Below are 24,469 nucleotides of genomic sequence, written 5' to 3'. Positions count from 1 at the left end.
ATACAATGAATTCTTCCTATAATAAAAAAAATATTAGCATACAGTTTAACAATACTCACAGCAAATGCTAGTAAAGGGAAGGCTAAGAGAGGTTGATTTCCAAGAATTCGTCATGGACTGGATGATCAGTGACGTGGTCAGGTGCGAAAAGGAAGTCATGGCTTTGGTCTCAGAAGAACTGCTGCTCCCCTGGAGGGTGGTCAAATGGGTGGAAATGGCATGGGGCTTTGATGTTGGGAACGTGAGACTCATTTCTTCAGACCAGGAGGAGACTGCAGTTGAGCTTCCTCCCTGAGTTGGTGTTCTGGGCACAGCCTCCGTGTTTCCCTGTGTTCCCTCCATCGGTGTCGTGGAAAAGGTTGTCAATGATGTGGCTGAGAGGGCAAGAGAAGTCTCGGTGTTGGGCTCTCTCATGGTGCTGCTGCCCTGGTTGGTAGTGGGAATTTCGGTTTGGCTGTGAGGAGTCTTGGCAAGGCTCATGGCAGAGGCCATGACCACGGTGGGGAAGGGGCTCCGTGTAGAAATTGAAGCGGCCCCACGCTCTGTTGTGATCTTGTGCTGTGTAACGGTTGTGGGAGTGAGGCGCCCAGACTGCTTCTCCACGGTGCTGGCCAGTGTGGAGAGAAGGCTGCCCTGGGTCTTCTCTGAGGCTGGGGATGTGCCAGAGGCTGATGCCGATGGCTTGGGGCTGGGTGTGCTGGGAGCCGTGCTTTGCGTAGCTGGCTCTGCCGTCACTCTGCCCCTGCCCGTGCTGGAGATGCCGGCAGTGGAGGAAAGCGTGGAAGACACGAATGCCGTGGATGGGTGGGATATGGTAGCTGAGCTGGCCTCATTGGCGCTGCTGGTGCTGCTTCTCTCTGTGTTGGGAGTGGTGCCTGAGGAGCCCGCAGGAGAGGAGGAGTGGCTCGTGGCTGCTGAGCTGGGACTGGGAGATACAGAGGCAGCGCTGCCACTTGCTTTTCCCATGCTGGTGTCAGTGGCTTCGCGCCTTGTTGTTGGGACGGCAGGGCTCACTGCCTCAGTCCCAGCTGACAGCGCAGGTGAGCTCCCTTCCTGAGCTGGCATTGTAGGCACAGTGTCCATCTCTGCTTCTGTGCCAACCCTCCTCGTTGTGGAAATGGTTGTCATTGATGTGGCTGAGAGGGAATCCGATGTCTTGGTGTGGGGCTCTGCTGTGGTGCCGCTGCCTTGGTTGACCGTGTGAATTGCGCTTTGGCTGGGAGAAGTCGTGGCAAGGCTCGTGGCAGAGGCCAGTGTTACGGTTGGCAAGGGGCTCCCTGCAGAAGATGAAGTGGTCCCCACCTCTGTCATGACCTGCCTCTGAGAGACGAGTGTGGAGGTGAGCTGCACCGCCTGTGTCTCCCTGCTGGGGAACGGTGTGGATGAAAGGCTGGCGAGGGCGTTATGTGAAGCTGGGGATGTGTCAGAGGTGGATGTAAATGGCTTGGGGCTGGGCGTGCTGGGAGCTGTGCTTTGCGTCAATGCCTCTGCTGTCCCATCGTCTGATCCAGTGCTGGAGGTTCCAGGAGAGGAAGAAAGCGTGGAAGACACAAGTGCTGTAGAGGGATGGGATGTGGTGGCCAAGCTGGCCTCATTGGTGACGCTGGTGCTGCTTCTCTGAGGGTTGGGAGTGGTGGCTGAGGAGCCCAGAGGAGAGGAGGAGGAGTGGCTCGTGGCTGCCAGGCTGGGGCTGAGAGAAACAGAGCCAGCACTGCCACTCGCGTTGCCTGTGCCGGTGGAAGTGGCTTTGGGTCTCGCCGTTTGGAAGGTGGGACTTGTTTCCTCGGTCCCGGTAGACACTGTGGGTGAACTCCCTTCCTGAGTGGGTATCACGGGCTCAGTCTGTGTCTTTCCTTTTGTGCCTGCCAACATTGTTGTGGAAAGACTTGTCAACTCAGTGGCTAAGGAGGAAGGAGAAGTCTCGGTGTTGGGCTCTCTCATGGTGCTGCTGCCCTGGTTAATAGTGGTAATTTTGCTCTGGCTGGCAGGACTGATGGTAAGGCTTGTGGAAGAGGCCGTTGCCACAGGAGTGAGGCGCCCAGACTGCATCTCCGGGGTGCCGGCCAGTGTGGAGAGAAGGCTGCCCTGGGTCTTCTCTGAGGCTGGGGATGTGCCAGAGGCTGATGCCGATGGCTCGGGGCTGGGCGTGCTGGGAGCCGTGCTTTGCGTAGCTGGCTCTGCTGTCTCTCTGCCCCTGCCCGTGCTGGAGATGCCGGCAGTGGAGGAAAGCGTGGAAGACACGAATGCCGTGGGTGGGTGGGACGCGGTGCCCAAGCTGGCCTCATTGGTGCTGCTGGTGCTGCTTCTGTGAGGGTTGGGAGTAGCGGCTGAGGAGCCCAGAGGAGAGGAGGAGGAGTGATTTGTGGCTGCCGGGCTGGGGCTGGGAGAAATAGAGGCGGCGCTGCCACTCGCTGTGACTACGCTGGAGACAGTGGCTTTGGGTCTCATTGATTGGAAGGCAGGTCTCGTTGCCTCAGGCCCGGCAGACATCACGGATGAGCTCCCTTCCTGAGCTGGTGTCACAGGCACAGTCTCTGTCACTCCTCGTGTGCCCTCCATCCTCATTGTGGGGAGGGTTATCAGCACTGAGGCGGAGGAGGAATGAGAGTACTTGGTGTCGGACTCAGCGGTGGTGCCGCTGTCCTGATTGATGGTGGGAACTGTGCTCTGGCTGGGAGGATTGATGGTAAGGCTCGTGGCAGAGGCCATGGCCACGGTGGGCAAGGGGCTCCCTGTGGAAGAATAAGCGTCCCCACGCTTTGTCGGGACATTTCCCTGTGGGACGGCTGTGGAAGTGAGCGGCACTGCCTCAGTCTCCATGCTGCTCACCACTGTGGACGAAGCAGGGGATGTGCCGGAGGTGGATGTGGACGGCTTTGGGCTGGGCGTGCTGGGAGCTGTCCTTTGCGCCAATGCCTCTGCCGTCACACTGCCTGATCCAATGCCGGAGGTTCCAGGGTGGGAGGAAAGCGTGGAAGTCACCAGTGCTGCGGAGAGGTGGGATACGGTGGCCAAGCTGGACTCAGTAGTAGCGCTGGTGCTGCTTCTCTGTGGGTTGGGAGCGGCGGCTGAGGAGCCTGCAGGAGGGGAGGACTGGCTCGTGGCTGCTGTGGTGGGGCTGAGAGAGACAGAGGCAGCATTAGCGTCCGCTGTGCTCACGCCAGTAGAACTGGCTTCTCGCCTCGTTGTTGCGAAAGCGGGACTCGTTTCCTCAGTCCCGGCAGACAGCGTGGATGAGCTCCCTTCCCGAGTTGGTGTCATAGGCACAGTCTCTGTCTTTCCTTGCATGCTCCATATCGTATTTGGGAAAAGCGAAGTGGCCTGGAGGGCAAGAGAGGTCTTAATGTTGGGCTGTGCTGTGGTGCCGCTGCCCTGGTTGATGGTGGGAATTGTGCTTTGGCTGGGAGGAGACGTGGTGAGGCTCGTGGCAGAGGCCAGTGTCACGGTGGACAAGGGGCTCCCTGCGGAAGACGGAGTGGCCCCCACCTCTGTCATGACCTGCCTCTGAGTGACGGGTGTGGAGGTGAGCCGCACTGCCTGTGTCTCCCTGCTGGGGAACGGTGTGGATGAAAGGCTGGCCAGGGTGTGATCGGAGGCAGGGGATGTGCCAGAGGTGGATGCCGACGGCTTGGCGCTGGGTGTGCTGGGAGCTGTGCTTTGCATGAATGCCTCTGCTGTCACACTGCCTGATCCAGTGCTGGAGGTGCCAGGATAGGAGGAAAGCGTGGAAGGCGCAAGTGGCGTGGATGAGTGGGATGCGGTGGCTGAGCTGGTCTCTGTTGTGCCGCTGGTGCTGCTTGTCTGTGGGCTGGGAGTAGTGGCTGAGGAGCCTCTGTTAGGGGAGAAAGAGAGGCTTGTGACTGCCAAGCTGGGGCTGGGAGAGACGGAGGCAGCACTGGCAGTCGCTGTGCCCAGAACGGTAGCAGTGGCTTTGCGCCTCCTTGTTGAGAAGTCAGGACTCGTTGCCTCAGTCCCAGCTGACAGCGCAGGCGAGCTTGCTTCCTGAGCTGGCATTGTAGGCACAGTGTCTGTCTTTGCTTCTTTGCCCACACTCCTCATTGTGGAAAAGGTTGTCAGCGATGTGGCTGAGAGGGCAAGAGAAGTCTTGGTGTTGGGCTCTCTCATGGTGCTGCTGCCCTGGTTGGTAGTGGGAATTTCGGTTTGGCTGTGAGGAGTCTTGGCAAGGCTCATGGCAGAGGCCATGACCACGGTGGGGAAGGGGCTCCGTGTAGAAATTGAAGCGGCCCCACGCTCTGTTGTGATCTTGTGCTGTGTAACGGTTGTGGGAGTGAGGCGCCCAGACTGCTTCTCCACGGTGCTGGCCAGTGTGGAGAGAAGGCTGCCCTGGGTCTTCTCTGAGGCTGGGGATGTGCCAGAGGCTGATGCCGATGGCTTGGGGCTGGGTGTGCTGGGAGCCGTGCTTTGCGTAGCTGGCTCTGCCGTCACTCTGCCCCTGCCTGTGCTGGAGATGCCGGCAGTGGAGGAAAGCGTGGAAGACACGAATGCCGTGGATGGGTGGGATATGGTAGCTGAGCTGGCCTCATTGGCGCTGCTGGTGCTGCTTCTCTCTGTGTTGGGAGTGGTGCCTGAGGAGCCCGCAGGAGAGGAGGAGTGGCTCGTGGCTGCTGAGCTGGGACTGGGAGATACAGAGGCAGCGCTGCCACTTGCTTTTCCCATGCTGGTGTCAGTGGCTTCGCGCCTTGTTGTTGGGACGGCAGGGCTCACTGCCTCAGTCCCAGCTGACAGCGCAGGTGAGCTCCCTTCCTGAGCTGGCATTGTAGGCACAGTGTCCATCTCTGCTTCTGTGCCAACCCTCCTCGTTGTGGAAATGGTTGTCATTGATGTGGCTGAGAGGGAATCCGATGTCTTGGTGTGGGGCTCTGCTGTGGTGCCGCTGCCTTGGTTGACCGTGTGAATTGCGCTTTGGCTGGGAGAAGTCGTGGCAAGGCTCGTGGCAGAGGCCAGTGTTACGGTTGGCAAGGGGCTCCCTGCAGAAGATGAAGTGGTCCCCACCTCTGTCATGACCTGCCTCTGAGAGACGAGTGTGGAGGTGAGCTGCACCGCCTGTGTCTCCCTGCTGGGGAACGGTGTGGATGAAAGGCTGGCGAGGGCGTTATGTGAAGCTGGGGATGTGTCAGAGGTGGATGTAAATGGCTTGGGGCTGGGCGTGCTGGGAGCTGTGCTTTGCGTCAATGCCTCTGCTGTCCCATCGTCTGATCCAGTGCTGGAGGTTCCAGGAGAGGAAGAAAGCGTGGAAGACACAAGTGCTGTAGAGGGATGGGATGTGGTGGCCAAGCTGGCCTCATTGGTGACGCTGGTGCTGCTTCTCTGAGGGTTGGGAGTGGTGGCTGAGGAGCCCAGAGGAGAGGAGGAGGAGTGGCTCGTGGCTGCCAGGCTGGGGCTGAGAGAAACAGAGCCAGCACTGCCACTCGCGTTGCCTGTGCCGGTGGAAGTGGCTTTGGGTCTCGCCGTTTGGAAGGTGGGACTTGTTTCCTCGGTCCCGGTAGACACTGTGGGTGAACTCCCTTCCTGAGTGGGTATCACGGGCTCAGTCTGTGTCTTTCCTTTTGTGCCTGCCAACATTGTTGTGGAAAGACTTGTCAACTCAGTGGCTAAGGAGGAAGGAGAAGTCTCGGTGTTGGGCTCTCTCATGGTGCTGCTGCCCTGGTTAATAGTGGTAATTTTGCTCTGGCTGGCAGGACTGATGGTAAGGCTTGTGGAAGAGGCCGTTGCCACAGGAGTGAGGCGCCCAGACTGCATCTCCGGGGTGCCGGCCAGTGTGGAGAGAAGGCTGCCCTGGGTCTTCTCTGAGGCTGGGGATGTGCCAGAGGCTGATGCCGATGGCTCGGGGCTGGGCGTGCTGGGAGCCGTGCTTTGCGTAGCTGGCTCTGCTGTCTCTCTGCCCCTGCCCGTGCTGGAGATGCCGGCAGTGGAGGAAAGCGTGGAAGACACGAATGCCGTGGGTGGGTGGGACGCGGTGCCCAAGCTGGCCTCATTGGTGCTGCTGGTGCTGCTTCTGTGAGGGTTGGGAGTAGCGGCTGAGGAGCCCAGAGGAGAGGAGGAGGAGTGATTTGTGGCTGCCGGGCTGGGGCTGGGAGAAATAGAGGCGGCGCTGCCACTCGCTGTGACTACGCTGGAGACAGTGGCTTTGGGTCTCATTGATTGGAAGGCAGGTCTCGTTGCCTCAGGCCCGGCAGACATCACGGATGAGCTCCCTTCCTGAGCTGGTGTCACAGGCACAGTCTCTGTCACTCCTCGTGTGCCCTCCATCCTCATTGTGGGGAGGGTTATCAGCACTGAGGCGGAGGAGGAATGAGAGTACTTGGTGTCGGACTCAGCGGTGGTGCCGCTGTCCTGATTGATGGTGGGAACTGTGCTCTGGCTGGGAGGATTGATGGTAAGGCTCGTGGCAGAGGCCATGGCCACGGTGGGCAAGGGGCTCCCTGTGGAAGAATAAGCGTCCCCACGCTTTGTCGGGACATTTCCCTGTGGGACGGCTGTGGAAGTGAGCGGCACTGCCTCAGTCTCCATGCTGCTCACCACTGTGGACGAAGCAGGGGATGTGCCGGAGGTGGATGTGGACGGCTTTGGGCTGGGCGTGCTGGGAGCTGTCCTTTGCGCCAATGCCTCTGCCGTCACACTGCCTGATCCAATGCCGGAGGTTCCAGGGTGGGAGGAAAGCGTGGAAGTCACCAGTGCTGCGGAGAGGTGGGATACGGTGGCCAAGCTGGACTCAGTAGTAGCGCTGGTGCTGCTTCTCTGTGGGTTGGGAGCGGCGGCTGAGGAGCCTGCAGGAGGGGAGGACTGGCTCGTGGCTGCTGTGGTGGGGCTGAGAGAGACAGAGGCAGCATTAGCGTCCGCTGTGCTCACGCCAGTAGAACTGGCTTCTCGCCTCGTTGTTGCGAAAGCGGGACTCGTTGCCTCAGTCCCGGCAGACAGCGTGGATGAGCTCCCTTCCCGAGTTGGTGTCATAGGCACAGTCTCTGTCTTTCCTTGCATGCTCCATATCGTATTTGGGAAAAGCGAAGTGGCCTGGAGGGCAAGAGAGGTCTTAATGTTGGGCTGTGCTGTGGTGCCGCTGCCCTGGTTGATGGTGGGAATTGTGCTTTGGCTGGGAGGAGACGTGGTGAGGCTCGTGGCAGAGGCCAGTGTCACGGTGGACAAGGGGCTCCCTGCGGAAGACGGAGTGGCCCCCACCTCTGTCATGACCTGCCTCTGAGTGACGGGTGTGGAGGTGAGCCGCACTGCCTGTGTCTCCCTGCTGGGGAACGGTGTGGATGAAAGGCTGGCCAGGGTGTGATCGGAGGCAGGGGATGTGCCAGAGGTGGATGCCGACGGCTTGGCGCTGGGTGTGCTGGGAGCTGTGCTTTGCATGAATGCCTCTGCTGTCACACTGCCTGATCCAGTGCTGGAGGTGCCAGGATAGGAGGAAAGCGTGGAAGGCGCAAGTGGCGTGGATGAGTGGGATGCGGTGGCTGAGCTGGTCTCAGTTGTGCCGCTGGTGCTGCTTGTCTGTGGGCTGGGAGTAGTGGCTGAGGAGCCTCTGTTAGGGGAGAAAGAGAGGCTTGTGACTGCCAAGCTGGGGCTGGGAGAGACGGAGGCAGCACTGGCAGTCGCTGTGCCCAGAACGGTAGCAGTGGCTTTGCGCCTCCTTGTTGAGAAGTCAGGACTCGTTGCCTCAGTCCCAGCTGACAGCGCAGGCGAGCTTGCTTCCTGAGCTGGCATTGTAGGCACAGTGTCTGTCTTTGCTTCTTTGCCCACACTCCTCATTGTGGAAAAGGTTGTCAGCGATGTGGCTGAGAGGGCAAGAGAAGTCTTGGTGTTGGGCTCTCTCATGGTGCTGCTGCCCTGGTTGGTAGTGGGAATTTCGGTTTGGCTGTGAGGAGTCTTGGCAAGGCTCATGGCAGAGGCCATGACCACGGTGGGGAAGGGGCTCCGTGTAGAAATTGAAGCGGCCCCACGCTCTGTTGTGATCTTGTGCTGTGTAACGGTTGTGGGAGTGAGGCGCCCAGACTGCTTCTCCACGGTGCTGGCCAGTGTGGAGAGAAGGCTGCCCTGGGTCTTCTCTGAGGCTGGGGATGTGCCAGAGGCTGATGCCGATGGCTTGGGGCTGGGTGTGCTGGGAGCCGTGCTTTGCGTAGCTGGCTCTGCCGTCACTCTGCCCCTGCCCGTGCTGGAGATGCCGGCAGTGGAGGAAAGCGTGGAAGACACGAATGCCGTGGATGGGTGGGATATGGTAGCTGAGCTGGCCTCATTGGCGCTGCTGGTGCTGCTTCTCTCTGTGTTGGGAGTGGTGCCTGAGGAGCCCGCAGGAGAGGAGGAGTGGCTCGTGGCTGCTGAGCTGGGACTGGGAGATACAGAGGCAGCGCTGCCACTTGCTTTTCCCATGCTGGTGTCAGTGGCTTCGCGCCTTGTTGTTGGGACGGCAGGGCTCACTGCCTCAGTCCCAGCTGACAGCGCAGGTGAGCTCCCTTCCTGAGCTGGCATTGTAGGCACAGTGTCCATCTCTGCTTCTGTGCCAACCCTCCTCGTTGTGGAAATGGTTGTCATTGATGTGGCTGAGAGGGAATCCGATGTCTTGGTGTGGGGCTCTGCTGTGGTGCCGCTGCCTTGGTTGACCGTGTGAATTGCGCTTTGGCTGGGAGAAGTCGTGGCAAGGCTCGTGGCAGAGGCCAGTGTTACGGTTGGCAAGGGGCTCCCTGCAGAAGATGAAGTGGTCCCCACCTCTGTCATGACCTGCCTCTGAGAGACGAGTGTGGAGGTGAGCTGCACCGCCTGTGTCTCCCTGCTGGGGAACGGTGTGGATGAAAGGCTGGCGAGGGCGTTATGTGAAGCTGGGGATGTGTCAGAGGTGGATGTAAATGGCTTGGGGCTGGGCGTGCTGGGAGCTGTGCTTTGCGTCAATGCCTCTGCTGTCCCATCGTCTGATCCAGTGCTGGAGGTTCCAGGAGAGGAAGAAAGCGTGGAAGACACAAGTGCTGTAGAGGGATGGGATGTGGTGGCCAAGCTGGCCTCATTGGTGACGCTGGTGCTGCTTCTCTGAGGGTTGGGAGTGGTGGCTGAGGAGCCCAGAGGAGAGGAGGAGGAGTGGCTCGTGGCTGCCAGGCTGGGGCTGAGAGAAACAGAGCCAGCACTGCCACTCGCGTTGCCTGTGCCGGTGGAAGTGGCTTTGGGTCTCGCTGTTTGGAAGGTGGGACTTGTTTCCTCGGTCCCGGTAGACACTGTGGGTGAACTCCCTTCCTGAGTGGGTATCACGGGCTCAGTGTGTGTCTTTCCTTTTGTGCCTGCCAACATTGTTGTGGAAAGACTTGTCAACTCAGTGGCTAAGGAGGAAGGAGAAGTCTTGGTGTTGGGCTCTCTCATGGTGCTGCTGCCCTGGTTAATAGTGGTAATTTTGCTCTGGCTGGCAGGACTGATGGTAAGGCTTGTGGAAGAGGCCGTTGCCACAGGAGTGAGGCGCCCAGACTGCATCTCCGGGGTGCCGGCCAGTGTGGAGAGAAGGCTGCCCTGGGTCTTCTCTGAGGCTGGGGATGTGCCAGAGGCTGATGCCGATGGCTCGGGGCTGGGCGTGCTGGGAGCCGTGCTTTGCGTAGCTGGCTCTGCTGTCTCTCTGCCCCTGCCCGTGCTGGAGATGCCGGCAGTGGAGGAAAGCGTGGAAGACACGAATGCCGTGGGTGGGTGGGACGCGGTGCCCAAGCTGGCCTCATTGGTGCTGCTGGTGCTGCTTCTGTGAGGGTTGGGAGTAGCGGCTGAGGAGCCCAGAGGAGAGGAGGAGGAGTGATTTGTGGCTGCCGGGCTGGGGCTGAGAGAAATAGAGGCGGCGCTGCCACTTGCTGTGACTACGCCAGAGACAGTGGCTTTGGGTCTCATTGATTGTAAGGCAGGTCTCGTTGCCTCAGGCCCGGCAGACATCACGGATGAGCTCCCTTCCTGAGCTGGTGTCACAGGCACAGTCTCTGTCACTCCTCGTGTGCCCTCCATCCTCATTGTGGGGAGGGTTATCAGCACTGAGGCGGAGGAGGAATGAGAGTACTTGGTGTCGGACTCAGTGGTGGTGCCGCTGTCCTGATTGATGGTGGGAACTGTGCTCTGGCTGGGAGGATTGATGGTAAGGCTCGTGGCAGAGGCCATGGCCACGCTGGGCAAGGGGCTCCCTGTGGAAGAATAAGTGTCCCCACGCTTTGTCGGGACATTTCCCTGTGGGACGGCTGTGGAAGTGAGCGGCACTGCCTCAGTCTCCATGCTGCTCACCACTGTGGACGAAGCAGGGGATGTGCCGGAGGTGGATGTGGACGGCTTTGGGCTGGGCGTGCTGGGAGCTGTCCTTTGCGCCAATGCCTCTGCCGTCACACTGCCTGATCCAATGCCGGAGGTTCCAGGGTGGGAGGAAAGCGTGGAAGTCACCAGTGCTGCGGAGAGGTGGGATACGGTGGCCAAGCTGGACTCAGTAGTAGCGCTGGTGCTGCTTCTCTGTGGGTTGGGAGCGGCGGCTGAGGAGCCTGCAGGAGGGGAGTACTGGCTCGTGGCTGCTGTGGTGGGGCTGAGAGAGACAGAGGCAGCATTAGCGTCCGCTGTGCTCACGCCAGTAGGACTGGCTTCTCGCCTCGTTGTTGCGAAAGCGGGACTCGTTGCCTCAGTCCCGGCAGGCAGCGTGGATGAGCTCCCTTCCCGAGCTGGTGTCATAGGCACAGTCTCTGTCTTTCCTTGCATGCTCCATATCGTATTTGGGAAAAGCGAAGTGGCCTGGAGGGCAAGAGAGGTCTTAATGTTGGGCTGTGCTGTGGTGCCGCTGCCCTGGTTGATGGTGGGAATTGTGCTTTGGCTGGGAGGAGACGTGGTGAGGCTCGTGGCAGAGGCCAGTGTCACGGTGGACAAGGGGCTCCCTGCGGAAGACGGAGTGGCCCCCACCTCTGTCATGACCTGCCTCTGAGTGACGGGTGTGGAGATGAGCCGCACTGCCTGTGTCTCCCTGCTGGGGAATGGTGTGGATGAAAGGCTGGCCAGGGTGTGATCGGAGGCAGGGGATGTGCCAGAGGTGGATGCCGACGGCTTGGCGCTGGGTGTGCTGGGAGCTGTGCTTTGCATGAATGCCTCTGCTGTCACACTGCCTGATCCAGTGCTGGAGGTGCCAGGATAGGAGGAAAGCGTGGAAGGCACAAGTGGCGTGGATGAGTGGGATGCGGTGGCCGAGCTGGTCTCAGTTGTGCCGCTGGTGCTGCTTGTCTGTGGGCTGGGAGTAGTGGCTGAGGAGCCTCTGTTAGGGGAGAAAGAGAGGCTTGTGACTGCCAAGCTGGGGCTGGGAGAGACGGAGGCAGCACTGGCAGTCGCTGTGCCCAGAACGGTAGCAGTGGCTTTGCGCCTCCTTGTTGAGAAGTCAGGACTCGTTGCCTCAGTCCCAGCTGACAGCGCAGGCGAGCTTGCTTCCTGAGCTGGCATTGTAGGCACAGTGTCTGTCTTTGCTTCTTTGCCCACGCTCCTCATTGTGGAAAGGGTTGTCAGCGATGTGGCTGAGAGGGCAAGAGAAGTCTTGGTGTTGGGCTCTCTCATGGTGCTGCTGCCCTGGTTGGTAGTGGGAATTTCGGTTTGGCTGTGAGGAGTCTTGGCAAGGCTCATGGCAGAGGCCATGACCACGGTGGGGAAGGGGCTCCGTGTAGAAATTGAAGCGGCCCCACGCTCTGTTGTGATCTTGTGCTGTGTAACGGTTGTGGGAGTGACGCGCCCAGACTGCATCTCCGGGGTGCCGGCCAGTGTGGAGAGAAGGCTGCCCTGGGTCTTCTCTGAGGCTGGGGATGTGCCAGAGGCTGATGCCGATGGCTTGGGGCTGGGTGTGCTGGGAGCCGTGCTTTGCGTAGCTGGCTCGGCCGTCACTCTGCCCCTGCCTGTGCTGGAGATGCCGGCAGTGGAGGAAAGCGTGGAAGACACGAATGCCGTGGATGGGTGGGATATGGTAGCTGAGCTGGCCTCATTGGCGCTGCTGGTGCTGCTTCTCTCTGTGTTGGGAGTGGTGCCTGAGGAGCCCGCAGGAGAGGAGGAGTGGCTCGTGGCTGCTGAGCTGGGACTGGGAGATACAGAGGCAGCGCTGCCACTTGCTTTTCCCATGCTGGTGTCAGTGGCTTCGCGCCTTGTTGTTGGGACGGCAGGGCTCACTGCCTCAGTCCCGGCTGACAGCGCAGGTGAGCTCCCTTCCTGAGCTGGCATTGTAGGCACAGTGTCCATCTCTGCTTCTGTGCCAGCCCTCCTCGTTGTGGAAATGGTTGTCATTGATGTGGCTGAGAGGGAATCCGATGTCTTGGTGTGGGGCTCTGCTGTGGTGCCGCTGCCTTGGTTGACCGTGTGAATTGCGCTTTGGCTGGGAGAAGTCGTGGCAAGGCTCGTGGCAGAGGCCAGTGTTACGGTTGGCAAGGGGCTCCCTGCAGAAGATGAAGTGGTCCCCACCTCTGTCATGACCTGCCTCTGAGAGACGAGTGTGGAGGTGAGCTGCACCGCCTGTGTCTCCCTGCTGGGGAACGGTGTGGATGAAAGGCTGGCGAGGGCGTTATGTGAAGCTGGGGATGTGTCAGAGGTGGATGTAAATGGCTTGGGGCTGGGCGTGCTGGGAGCTGTGCTTTGCGTCAATGCCTCTGCTGTCCCATCGTCTGATCCAGTGCTGGAGGTTCCAGGAGAGGAAGAAAGCGTGGAAGACACAAGTGCTGTAGAGGGATGGGATGTGGTGGCCAAGCTGGCCTCATTGGTGACACTGGTGCTGCTTCTCTGAGGGTTGGGAGTGGTGGCTGAGGAGCCCAGAGGAGAGGAGGAGGAGTGGCTCGTGGCTGCCAGGCTGGGGCTGAGAGAAACAGAGCCAGCACTGCCACTCGCGTTGCCTGTGCCGGTGGAAGTGGCTTTGGGTCTCGCTGTTTGGAAGGTGGGACTTGTTTCCTCGGTCCCGGTAGACACTGTGGGTGAACTCCCTTCCTGAGTGGGTATCATGGGCTCAGTGTGTGTCTTTCCTTTTGTGCCTGCCAACATTGTTGTGGAAAGACTTGTCAACTCAGTGGCTAAGGAGGAAGGAGAAGTCTTGGTGTTGGGCTCTCTCATGGTGCTGCTGCCCTGGTTAATAGTGGTAATTTTGCTCTGGCTGGCAGGACTGATGGTAAGGCTTGTGGAAGAGGCCGTTGCCACAGGAGTGAGGCGCCCAGACTGCATCTCCGGGGTGCCGGCCAGTGTGGAGAGAAGGCTGCCCTGGGTCTTCTCTGAGGCTGGGGATGTGCCAGAGGCTGATGCCGATGGCTCGGGGCTGGGCGTGCTGGGAGCCGTGCTTTGCGTAGCTGGCTCTGCTGTCTCTCTGCCCCTGCCCGTGCTGGAGATGCCGGCAGTGGAGGAAAGCGTGGAAGACACGAATGCCGTGGGTGGGTGGGACGCGGTGCCCAAGCTGGCCTCATTGGTGCTGCTGGTGCTGCTTCTGTGAGGGTTGGGAGTAGCGGCTGAGGAGCCCAGAGGAGAGGAGGAGGAGTGATTTGTGGCTGCCGGGCTGGGGCTGAGAGAAATAGAGGCGGCGCTGCCACTTGCTGTGACTACGCCAGAGACAGTGGCTTTGGGTCTCATTGATTGGAAGGCAGGTCTCGTTGCCTCAGGCCCGGCAGACATCACGGATGAGCTCCCTTCCTGAGCTGGTGTCACAGGCACAGTCTCTGTCACTCCTCGTGTGCCCTCCATCCTCATTGTGGGGAGGGTTATCAGCACTGAGGCGGAGGAGGAATGAGAGTACTTGGTGTCGGACTCAGTGGTGGTGCCGCTGTCCTGATTGATGGTGGGAACTGTGCTCTGGCTGGGAGGATTGATGGTAAGGCTCGTGGCAGAGGCCATGGCCACGGTGGGCAAGGGGCTCCCTGTGGAAGAATAAGTGTCCCCACGCTTTGTCGGGACATTTCCCTGTGGGACGGCTGTGGAAGTGAGCGGCACTGCCTCAGTCTCCATGCTGCTCACCACTGTGGACGAAGCAGGGGATGTGCCGGAGGTGGATGTGGACGGCTTTGGGCTGGGCGTGCTGGGAGCTGTCCTTTGCGCCAATGCCTCTGCCGTCACACTGCCTGATCCAATGCCGGAGGTTCCAGGGTGGGAGGAAAGCGTGGAAGTCACCAGTGCTGCGGAGAGGTGGGATACGGTGGCCAAGCTGGACTCAGTAGTAGCGCTGGTGCTGCTTCTCTGTGGGTTGGGAGCGGCGGCTGAGGAGCCTGCAGGAGGGGAGTACTGGCTCGTGGCTGCTGTGGAGGGGCTGAGAGAGACAGAGGCAGCATTAGCGTCCGCTGTGCTCATGCCAGTAGGACTGGCTTCTCGCCTCGTTGTTGCGAAAGCGGAACTCGTTGCCTCAGTCCCGGCAGACAGCGTGGATGAGCTCCCTTCCCGAGTTGGTGTCATAGGCACAGTCTCTGTCTTTCCTTGCATGCTCCATATCGTATTTGGGAAAAGCGAAGTGGCCTGGAGGGCAAGAGAGGTCTTAATGTTGGGCTGTGCTGTGGTGCCGCTGCCCTGGTTGATGGTGGGAATTGTGCTTTGGCTGGGAGGAGACGTGGTGAGGCTCGTGGCAGAGGCCAGTGTCACGGTGGACAAGGGGCTCCCTGCGGAAGACGGAGTGGCCCCCACCTCTGTCATGACCTGCCTCTGAGTGACGGGTGTGGAGATGAGCCGCACTGCCTGTGTCTCCCTGCTGGGGAATGGTGTGGATGAAAGGCTGGCCAGGGTGTGATCGGAGGCAGGGGATGTGCCAGAGGTGGATGCCGACGGCTTGGCGCTGGGTGTGCTGGGAGCTGTGCTTTGCATGAATGCCTCTGCTGTCACACTGCCTGATCCAGTGCTGGAGGTGCCAGGATAGGAGGAAAGCGTGGAAGGCACAAGTGGCGTGGATGAGTGGGATGCGGTGGCCGAGCTGGTCTCAGTTGTGCCGCTGGTGCTGCTTGTCTGTGGGCTGGGAGTAGTGGCTGAGGAGCCTCTGTTAGGGGAGAAAGAGAGGCTTGTGACTGCCAAGCTGGGGCTGGGAGAGACGGAGGCAGCACTGGCAGTCGCTGTGCCCAGAACGGTAGCAGTGGCTTTGCGCCTCCTTGTTGAGAAGTCAGGACTCGTTGCCTCAGTCCCAGCTGACAGCGCAGGCGAGCTTGCTTCCTGAGCTGGCATTGTAGGCACAGTGTCTGTCTTTGCTTCTTTGCCCACGCTCCTCATTGTGGAAAAGGTTGTCAGCGATGTGGCTGAGAGGGCAAGAGAAGTCTTGGTGTTGGGCTCTCTCATGGTGCTGCTGCCCTGGTTGGTAGTGGGAATTTCGGTTTGGCTGTGAGGAGTCTTGGCAAGGCTCATGGCAGAGGCCATGACCACGGTGGGGAAGGGGCTCCGTGTAGAAATTGAAGCGGCCCCACGCTCTGTTGTGATCTTGTGCTGTGTAACGGTTGTGGGAGTGAGGCGCCCAGACTGCTTCTCCACGGTGCTGGCCAGTGTGGAGAGAAGGCTGCCCTGGGTCTTCTCTGAGGCTGGGGATGTGCCAGAGGCTGATGCCGATGGCTTGGGGCTGGGTGTGCTGGGAGCCGTGCTTTGCGTAGCTGGCTCGGCCGTCACTCTGCCCCTGCCTGTGCTGGAGATGCCGGCAGTGGAGGAAAGCGTGGAAGACATGAATGCCGTGGATGGGTGGGATATGGTAGCTGAGCTGGCCTCATTGGCGCTGCTGGTGCTGCTTCTGTGAGTGTTGGGAGTGGTGCCTGAGGAGCCCGCAGGAGAGGAGGAGTGGCTCGTGGCTGCTGAGCTGGGACTGGGAGATACAGAGGCAGCGCTGCCACTTGCTTTTCCCATGCTGGTGTCAGTGGCTTCGCGCCTTGTTGTTGGGACGGCAGGGCTCACTGCCTCAGTCCCAGCTGACAGCGCAGGTGAGCTCCCTTCCTGAGCTGGCATTGTAGGCACAGTGTCCATCTCTGCTTCTGTGCCAGCCCTCCTCGTTGTGGAAATGGTTGTCATTGATGTGGCTGAGAGGGAATCCGATGTCTTGGTGTGGGGCTCTGCTGTGGTGCCGCTGCCTTGGTTGACCGTGTGAATTGCGCTTTGGCTGGGAGAAGTCGTGGCAAGGCTCGTGGCAGAGGCCAGTGTTACGGTTGGCAAGGGGCTCCCTGCAGAAGATGAAGTGGTCCCCGCCTCTGTCATGACCTGCCTCTGAGAGACGAGTGTGGAGGTGAGCTGCACCGCCTGTGTCTCCCTGCTGGGGAACGGTGTGGATGAAAGGCTGGCGAGGGCGTTATGTGAAGCTGGGGATGTGTCAGAGGTGGATGTAAATGGCTTGGGGCTGGGCGTGCTGGGAGCTGTGCTTTGCGTCAATGCCTCTGCTGTCCCATCGTCTGATCCAGTGCTGGAGGTTCCAGGAGAGGAAGAAAGCGTGGAAGACACAAGTGCTGTAGAGGGATGGGATGTGGTGGCCAAGCTGGCCTCATTGGTGACACTGGTGCTGCTTCTCTGAGGGTTGGGAGTGGTGGCTGAGGAGCCCAGAGGAGAGGAGGAGGAGTGGCTCGTGGCTGCCAGGCTGGGGCTGAGAGAAACAGAGCCAGCACTGCCACTCGCGTTGCCTGTGCCGGTGGAAGTGGCTTTGGGTCTCGCTGTTTGGAAGGTGGGACTTGTTTCCTCAGTCCTGGTAGACACTGTGGGTGAACTCCCTTCCTGAGTGGGTATCATGGGCTCAGTCTGTGTCTTTCCTTTTGTGCCTGCCAACATTGTTGTGGAAAGACTTGTCAACTCAGTGGCTAAGGAGGAAGGAGAAGTCTTGGTGTTGGGCCCTCTCATGGTGCTGCTGCCCTGGTTAATAGTGGTAATTTTGCTCTGGCTGGCAGGACTGATGGTAAGGCTTGTGGAAGAGGCCGTTGCCACAGGAGTGAGGCGCCCAGACTGCATCTCCGGGGTGCCGGCCAGTGTGGAGAGAAGGCTGCCCTGGGTCTTCTCTGAGGCTGGGGATGTGCCAGAGGCTGATGCCGATGGCTCGGGGCTGGGCGTGCTGGGAGCCGTGCTTTGCGTAGCTGGCTCTGCCGTCACTCTGCCCCTGCCCGTGCTGGAGATGCCGGCAGTGGAGGAAAGCGTGGAAGACACGAATGCCGTGGGTGGGTGGGACGCGGTGCCCAAGCTGGCCTCATTGGTGCTGCTGGTGCTGCTTCTGTGAGGGTTGGGAGTAGCGGCTGAGGAGCCCAGAGGAGAGGAGGAGGAGTGATTTGTGGCTGCCGGGCTGGGGCTGAGAGAAATAGAGGCGGCGCTGCCACTTGCTGTGACTACGCTGGAGACAGTGGCTTTGGGTCTCATTGATTGGAAGGCAGGTCTCGTTGCCTCAGGCCCGGCAGACATCACGGATGAGCTCCCTTCCTGAGCTGGTGTCACAGGCACAGTCTCTGTCACTCCTCGTGTGCCCTCCATCCTCATTGTGGGGAGGGTTATCAGCACTGAGGCGGAGGAGGAATGAGAGTACTTGGTGTCGGACTCAGTGGTGGTGCCGCTGTCCTGATTGATGGTGGGAACTGTGCTCTGGCTGGGAGGATTGATGGTAAGGCTCGTGGCAGAGGCCATGGCCACGCTGGGCAAGGGGCTCCCTGTGGAAGAATAAGTGTCCCCACGCTTTGTCGGGACATTTCCCTGTGGGACGGCTGTGGAAGTGAGCGGCACTGCCTCAGTCTCCATGCTGCTCACCACTGTGGACGAAGCAGGGGATGTGCCGGAGGTGGATGTGGACGGCTTTGGGCTGGGCGTGCTGGGAGCTGTCCTTTGCGCCAATGCCTCTGCCGTCACACTGCCTGATCCAATGCCGGAGGTTCCAGGGTGGGAGGAAAGCGTGGAAGTCACCAGTGCTGCGGAGAGGTGGGATACGGTGGCCAAGCTGGACTCAGTAGTAGCGCTGGTGCTGCTTCTCTGTGGGTTGGGAGCGGCGGCTGAGGAGCCTGCAGGAGGGGAGTACTGGCTCGTGGCTGCTGTGGAGGGGCTGAGAGAGACAGAGGCAGCATTAGCGTCCGCTGTGCTCATGCCAGTAGGACTGGCTTCTCGCCTCGTTGTTGCGAAAGCGGAACTCGTTGCCTCAGTCCCGGCAGACAGCGTGGATGAGCTCCCTTCCCGAGTTGGTGTCATAGGCACAGTCTCTGTCTTTCCTTGCATGCTCCATATCGTATTTGGGAAAAGCGAAGTGGCCTGGAGGGCAAGAGAGGTCTTAATGTTGGGCTGTGCTGTGGTGCCGCTGCCCTGGTTGATGGTGGGAATTGTGCTTTGGCTGGGAGGAGACGTGGTGAGGCTCGTGGCAGAGGCCAGTGTCACGGTGGACAAGGGGCTCCCTGCGGAAGACGGAGTGGCCCCCACCTCTGTCATGACCTGCCTCTGAGTGACGGGTGTGGAGATGAGCCGCACTGCCTGTGTCTCCCTGCTGGGGAATGGTGTGGATGAAAGGCTGGCCAGGGTGTGATCGGAGGCAGGGGATGTGCCAGAGGTGGATGCCGACGGCTTGGCGCTGGGTGTGCTGGGAGCTGTGCTTTGCATGAATGCCTCTGCTGTCACACTGCCTGATCCAGTGCTGGAGGTGCCAGGATAGGAGGAAAGCGTGGAAGGCACAAGTGGCGTGGATGAGTGGGATGCGGTGGCCGAGCTGGTCTCAGTTGTGCCGCTGGTGCTGCTTGTCTGTGGGCTGGGAGTAGTGGCTGAGGAGCCTCTGTTAGGGGAGAAAGAGAGGCTTGTGACTGCCAAGCTGGGGCTGGGAGAGACGGAGGCAGCACTGGCAGTCGCTGTGCCCAGAACGGTAGCAGTGGCTTTGCGCCTCCTTGTTGAGAAGTCAGGACTCGTTGCCTCAGTCCCAGCTGACAGCGCAGGCGAGCTTGCTTCCTGAGCTGGCATTGTAGGCACAGTGTCTGTCTTTGCTTCTTTGCCCACGCTCCTCATTGTGGAAAAGGTTGTCAGCGATGTGGCTGAGAGGGCAAGAGAAGTCTTGGTGTTGGGCTCTCTCATGGTGCTGCTGCCCTGGTTGGTAGTGGGAATTTCGGTTTGGCTGTGAGGAGTCTTGGCAAGGCTCATGGCAGAGGCCATGACCACGGTGGGGAAGGGGCTCCGTGTAGAAATTGAAGCGGCCCCACGCTCTGTTGTGATCTTGTGCTGTGTAACGGTTGTGGGAGTGAGGCGCCCAGACTGCTTCTCCACGGTGCTGGCCAGTGTGGAGAGAAGGCTGCCCTGGGTCTTCTCTGAGGCTGGGGATGTGCCAGAGGCTGATGCCGATGGCTTGGGGCTGGGTGTGCTGGGAGCCGTGCTTTGCGTAGCTGGCTCGGCCGTCACTCTGCCCCTGCCTGTGCTGGAGATGCCGGCAGTGGAGGAAAGCGTGGAAGACACGAATGCCGTGGATGGGTGGGATATGGTAGCTGAGCTGGCCTCATTGGCGCTGCTGGTGCTGCTTCTGTGAGTGTTGGGAGTGGTGCCTGAGGAGCCCGCAGGAGAGGAGGAGTGGCTCGTGGCTGCTGAGCTGGGACTGGGAGATACAGAGGCAGCGCTGCCACTTGCTTTTCCCATGCTGGTGTCAGTGGCTTCGCGCCTTGTTGTTGGGACGGCAGGGCTCACTGCCTCAGTCCCAGCTGACAGCGCAGGTGAGCTCCCTTCCTGAGCTGGCATTGTAGGCACAGTGTCCATCTCTGCTTCTGTGCCAACCCTCCTCGTTGTGGAAATGGTTGTCATTGATGTGGCTGAGAGGGAATCCGATGTCTTGGTGTGGGGCTCTGCTGTGGTGCCGCTGCCTTGGTTGACCGTGTGAATTGCGCTTTGGCTGGGAGAAGTCGTGGCAAGGCTCGTGGCAGAGGCCAGTGTTACGGTTGGCAAGGGGCTCCCTGCAGAAGATGAAGTGGTCCCCACCTCTGTCATGACCTGCCTCTGAGAGACGAGTGTGGAGGTGAGCTGCACCGCCTGTGTCTCCCTGCTGGGGAACGGTGTGGATGAAAGGCTGGCGAGGGCGTTATGTGAAGCTGGGGATGTGTCAGAGGTGGATGTAAATGGCTTGGGGCTGGGCGTGCTGGGAGCTGTGCTTTGCGTCAATGCCTCTGCTGTCCCATCGTCTGATCCAGTGCTGGAGGTTCCAGGAGAGGAAGAAAGCGTGGAAGACACAAGTGCTGTAGAGGGATGGGATGTGGTGGCCAAGCTGGCCTCATTGGTGACACTGGTGCTGCTTCTCTGAGGGTTGGGAGTGGTGGCTGAGGAGCCCAGAGGAGAGGAGGAGGAGTGGCTCGTGGCTGCCAGGCTGGGGCTGAGAGAAACAGAGCCAGCACTGCCACTCGCGTTGCCTGTGCCGGTGGAAGTGGCTTTGGGTCTCGCTGTTTGGAAGGTGGGACTTGTTTCCTCAGTCCTGGTAGACACTGTGGGTGAACTCCCTTCCTGAGTGGGTATCATGGGCTCAGTCTGTGTCTTTCCTTTTGTGCCTGCCAACATTGTTGTGGAAAGACTTGTCAACTCAGTGGCTAAGGAGGAAGGAGAAGTCTCGGTGTTGGGCCCTCTCATGGTGCTGCTGCCCTGGTTAATAGTGGTAATTTTGCTCTGGCTGGCAGGACTGATGGTAAGGCTTGTGGAAGAGGCCGTTGCCACAGGAGTGAGGCGCCCAGACTGCATCTCCGGGGTGCCGGCCAGTGTGGAGAGAAGGCTGCCCTGGGTCTTCTCTGAGGCTGGGGATGTGCCAGAGGCTGATGCCGATGGCTCGGGGCTGGGCGTGCTGGGAGCCGTGCTTTGCGTAGCTGGCTCTGCCGTCACTCTGCCCCTGCCCGTGCTGGAGATGCCGGCAGTGGAGGAAAGCGTGGAAGACACGAATGCCGTGGGTGGGTGGGACGCGGTGCCCAAGCTGGCCTCATTGGTGCTGCTGGTGCTGCTTCTGTGAGGGTTGGGAGTAGCGGCTGAGGAGCCCAGAGGAGAGGAGGAGGAGTGATTTGTGGCTGCCGGGCTGGGGCTGAGAGAAATAGAGGCGGCGCTGCCACTTGCTGTGACTACGGTGGAGACAGTGGCTTTGGGTCTCATTGATTGGAAGGCAGGTCTCGTTGCCTCAGGCCCGGCAGACATCACGGATGAGCTCCCTTCCTGAGCTGGTGTCACAGGCACAGTCTCTGTCACTCCTCGTGTGCCCTCCATCCTCATTGTGGGGAGGGTTATCAGCACTGAGGCGGAGGAGGAATGAGAGTACTTGGTGTCGGACTCAGTGGTGGTGCCGCTGTCCTGATTGATGGTGGGAACTGTGCTCTGGCTGGGAGGATTGATGGTAAGGCTCGTGGCAGAGGCCATGGCCACGGTGGGCAAGGGGCTCCCTGTGGAAGAATAAGTGTCCCCACGCTTTGTCGGGACATTTCCCTGTGGGACGGCTGTGGAAGTGAGCGGCACTGCCTCAGTCTCCATGCTGCTCACCACTGTGGACGAAGCAGGGGATGTGCCGGAGGTGGATGTGGACGGCTTTGGGCTGGGCGTGCTGGGAGCTGTCCTTTGCGCCAATGCCTCTGCCGTCACACTGCCTGATCCAATGCCGGAGGTTCCAGGGTGGGAGGAAAGCGTGGAAGTCACCAGTGCTGCGGAGAGGTGGGATACGGTGGCCAAGCTGGACTCAGTAGTAGCGCTGGTGCTGCTTCTCTGTGGGTTGGGAGCGGCGGCTGAGGAGCCTGCAGGAGGGGAGTACTGGCTCGTGGCTGCTGTGGAGGGGCTGAGAGAGACAGAGGCAGCATTAGCGTCCGCTGTGCTCATGCCAGTAGGACTGGCTTCTCGCCTCGTTGTTGCGAAAGTGGAACTCGTTGCCTCAGTCCCGGCAGACAGCGTGGATGAGCTCCCTTCCCGAGTTGGTGTCATAGGCACAGTCTCTGTCTTTCCTTGCATGCTCCATATCGTATTTGGGAAAAGCGAAGTGGCCTGGAGGGCAAGAGAGGTCTTAATGTTGGGCTGTGCTGTGGTGCCGCTGCCCTGGTTGATGGTGGGAATTGTGCTTTGGCTGGGAGGAGACGTGGTGAGGCTCGTGGCAGAGGCCAGTGTCACGGTGGACAAGGGGCTCCCTGCGGAAGACGGAGTGGCCCCCACCTCTGTCATGACCTGCCTCTGAGTGACGGGTGTGGAGATGAGCCGCACTGCCTGTGTCTCCCTGCTGGGGAATGGTGTGGATGAAAGGCTGGCCAGGGTGTGATCGGAGGCAGGGGATGTGCCAGAGGTGGATGCCGACGGCTTGGCGCTGGGTGTGCTGGGAGCTGTGCTTTGCATGAATGCCTCTGCTGTCACACTGCCTGATCCAGTGCTGGAGGTGCCAGGATAGGAGGAAAGCGTGGAAGGCACAAGTGGCGTGGATGAGTGGGATGCGGTGGCCGAGCTGGTCTCAGTTGTGCCGCTGGTGCTGCTTGTCTGTGGGCTGGGAGTAGTGGCTGAGGAGCCTCTGTTAGGGGAGAAAGAGAGGCTTGTGACTGCCAAGCTGGGGCTGGGAGAGACGGAGGCAGCACTGGCAGTCGCTGTGCCCAGAACGGTAGCAGTGGCTTTGCGCCTCCTTGTTGAGAAGTCAGGACTCGTTGCCTCAGTCCCAGCTGACAGCGCAGGCGAGCTTGCTTCCTGAGCTGGCATTGTAGGCACAGTGTCTGTCTTTGCTTCTTTGCCCACGCTCCTCATTGTGGAAAAGGTTGTCAGCGATGTGGCTGAGAGGGCAAGAGAAGTCTTGGTGTTGGGCTCTCTCATGGTGCTGCTGCCCTGGTTGGTAGTGGGAATTTCGGTTTGGCTGTGAGGAGTCTTGGCAAGGCTCATGGCAGAGGCCATGACCACGGTGGGGAAGGGGCTCCGTGTAGAAATTGAAGCGGCCCCACGCTCTGTTGTGATCTTGTGCTGTGTAACGGTTGTGGGAGTGAGGCGCCCAGACTGCTTCTCCACGGTGCTGGCCAGTGTGGAGAGAAGGCTGCCCTGGGTCTTCTCTGAGGCTGGGGATGTGCCAGAGGCTGATGCCGATGGCTTGGGGCTGGGTGTGCTGGGAGCCGTGCTTTGCGTAGCTGGCTCGGCCGTCACTCTGCCCCTGCCTGTGCTGGAGATGCCGGCAGTGGAGGAAAGCGTGGAAGACACGAATGCCGTGGATGGGTGGGATATGGTAGCTGAGCTGGCCTCATTGGCGCTGCTGGTGCTGCTTCTGTGAGTGTTGGGAGTGGTGCCTGAGGAGCCCGCAGGAGAGGAGGAGTGGCTCGTGGCTGCTGAGCTGGGACTGGGAGATACAGAGGCAGCGCTGCCACTTGCTTTTCCCATGCTGGTGTCAGTGGCTTCGCGCCTTGTTGTTGGGACGGCAGGGCTCACTGCCTCAGTCCCAGCTGACAGCGCAGGTGAGCTCCCTTCCTGAGCTGGCATTGTAGGCACAGTGTCCATCTCTGCTTCTGTGCCAGCCCTCCTCGTTGTGGAAATGGTTGTCATTGATGTGGCTGAGAGGGAATCCGATGTCTTGGTGTGGGGCTCTGCTGTGGTGCCGCTGCCTTGGTTGACCGTGTGAATTGCGCTTTGGCTGGGAGAAGTCGTGGCAAGGCTCGTGGCAGAGGCCAGTGTTACGGTTGGCAAGGGGCTCCCTGCAGAAGATGAAGTGGTCCCCGCCTCTGTCATGACCTGCCTCTGAGAGACGAGTGTGGAGGTGAGCTGCACCGCCTGTGTCTCCCTGCTGGGGAACGGTGTGGATGAAAGGCTGGCGAGGGCGTTATGTGAAGCTGGGGATGTGTCAGAGGTGGATGTAAATGGCTTGGGGCTGGGCGTGCTGGGAGCTGTGCTTTGCGTCAATGCCTCTGCTGTCCCATCGTCTGATCCAGTGCTGGAGGTTCCAGGAGAGGAAGAAAGCGTGGAAGACACAAGTGCTGTAGAGGGATGGGATGTGGTGGCCAAGCTGGCCTCATTGGTGACACTGGTGCTGCTTCTCTGAGGGTTGGGAGTGGTGGCTGAGGAGCCCAGAGGAGAGGAGGAGGAGTGGCTCGTGGCTGCCAGGCTGGGGCTGAGAGAAACAGAGCCAGCACTGCCACTCGCGTTGCCTGTGCCGGTGGAAGTGGCTTTGGGTCTCGCTGTTTGGAAGGTGGGACTTGTTTCCTCAGTCCTGGTAGACACTGTGGGTGAACTCCCTTCCTGAGTGGGTATCATGGGCTCAGTCTGTGTCTTTCCTTTTGTGCCTGCCAACATTGTTGTGGAAAGACTTGTCAACTCAGTGGCTAAGGAGGAAGGAGAAGTCTTGGTGTTGGGCCCTCTCATGGTGCTGCTGCCCTGGTTAATAGTGGTAATTTTGCTCTGGCTGGCAGGACTGATGGTAAGGCTTGTGGAAGAGGCCGTTGCCACAGGAGTGAGGCGCCCAGACTGCATCTCCGGGGTGCCGACCAGTGTGGAGAGAAGGCTGCCCTGGGTCTTCTCTGAGGCTGGGGATGTGCCAGAGGCTGATGCCGATGGCTCGGGGCTGGGCGTGCTGGGAGCCGTGCTTTGCGTAGCTGGCTCTGCTGTCTCTCTGCCCCTGCCCGTG

General features: G+C 60.1%; 1 protein-coding gene across 1 annotated transcript in view; it reads right to left on the bottom strand.

Moving 5' to 3' along the window:
* LOC138718911 (mucin-19-like) overlaps positions 1–24,469 on the bottom strand; it is a 54,951-nt gene that overhangs the window by 25,849 nt on the left and 4,633 nt on the right. Inside the window, exon 2 of the mRNA XM_069853650.1 lies at positions 540–24,469. Within this exon, the coding sequence (XP_069709751.1) occupies positions 540–24,469 (23,930 nt within the window). The remainder of the gene's footprint in view (positions 1–539) is intronic.

Source organism: Phaenicophaeus curvirostris, chromosome 1, assembly GCF_032191515.1.
Source record: "Phaenicophaeus curvirostris isolate KB17595 chromosome 1, BPBGC_Pcur_1.0, whole genome shotgun sequence".
Lineage (NCBI taxonomy): Eukaryota > Metazoa > Chordata > Aves > Cuculiformes > Cuculidae > Phaenicophaeus > Phaenicophaeus curvirostris.
This window is presented reverse-complemented; position numbering and strand designations above follow the sequence as displayed.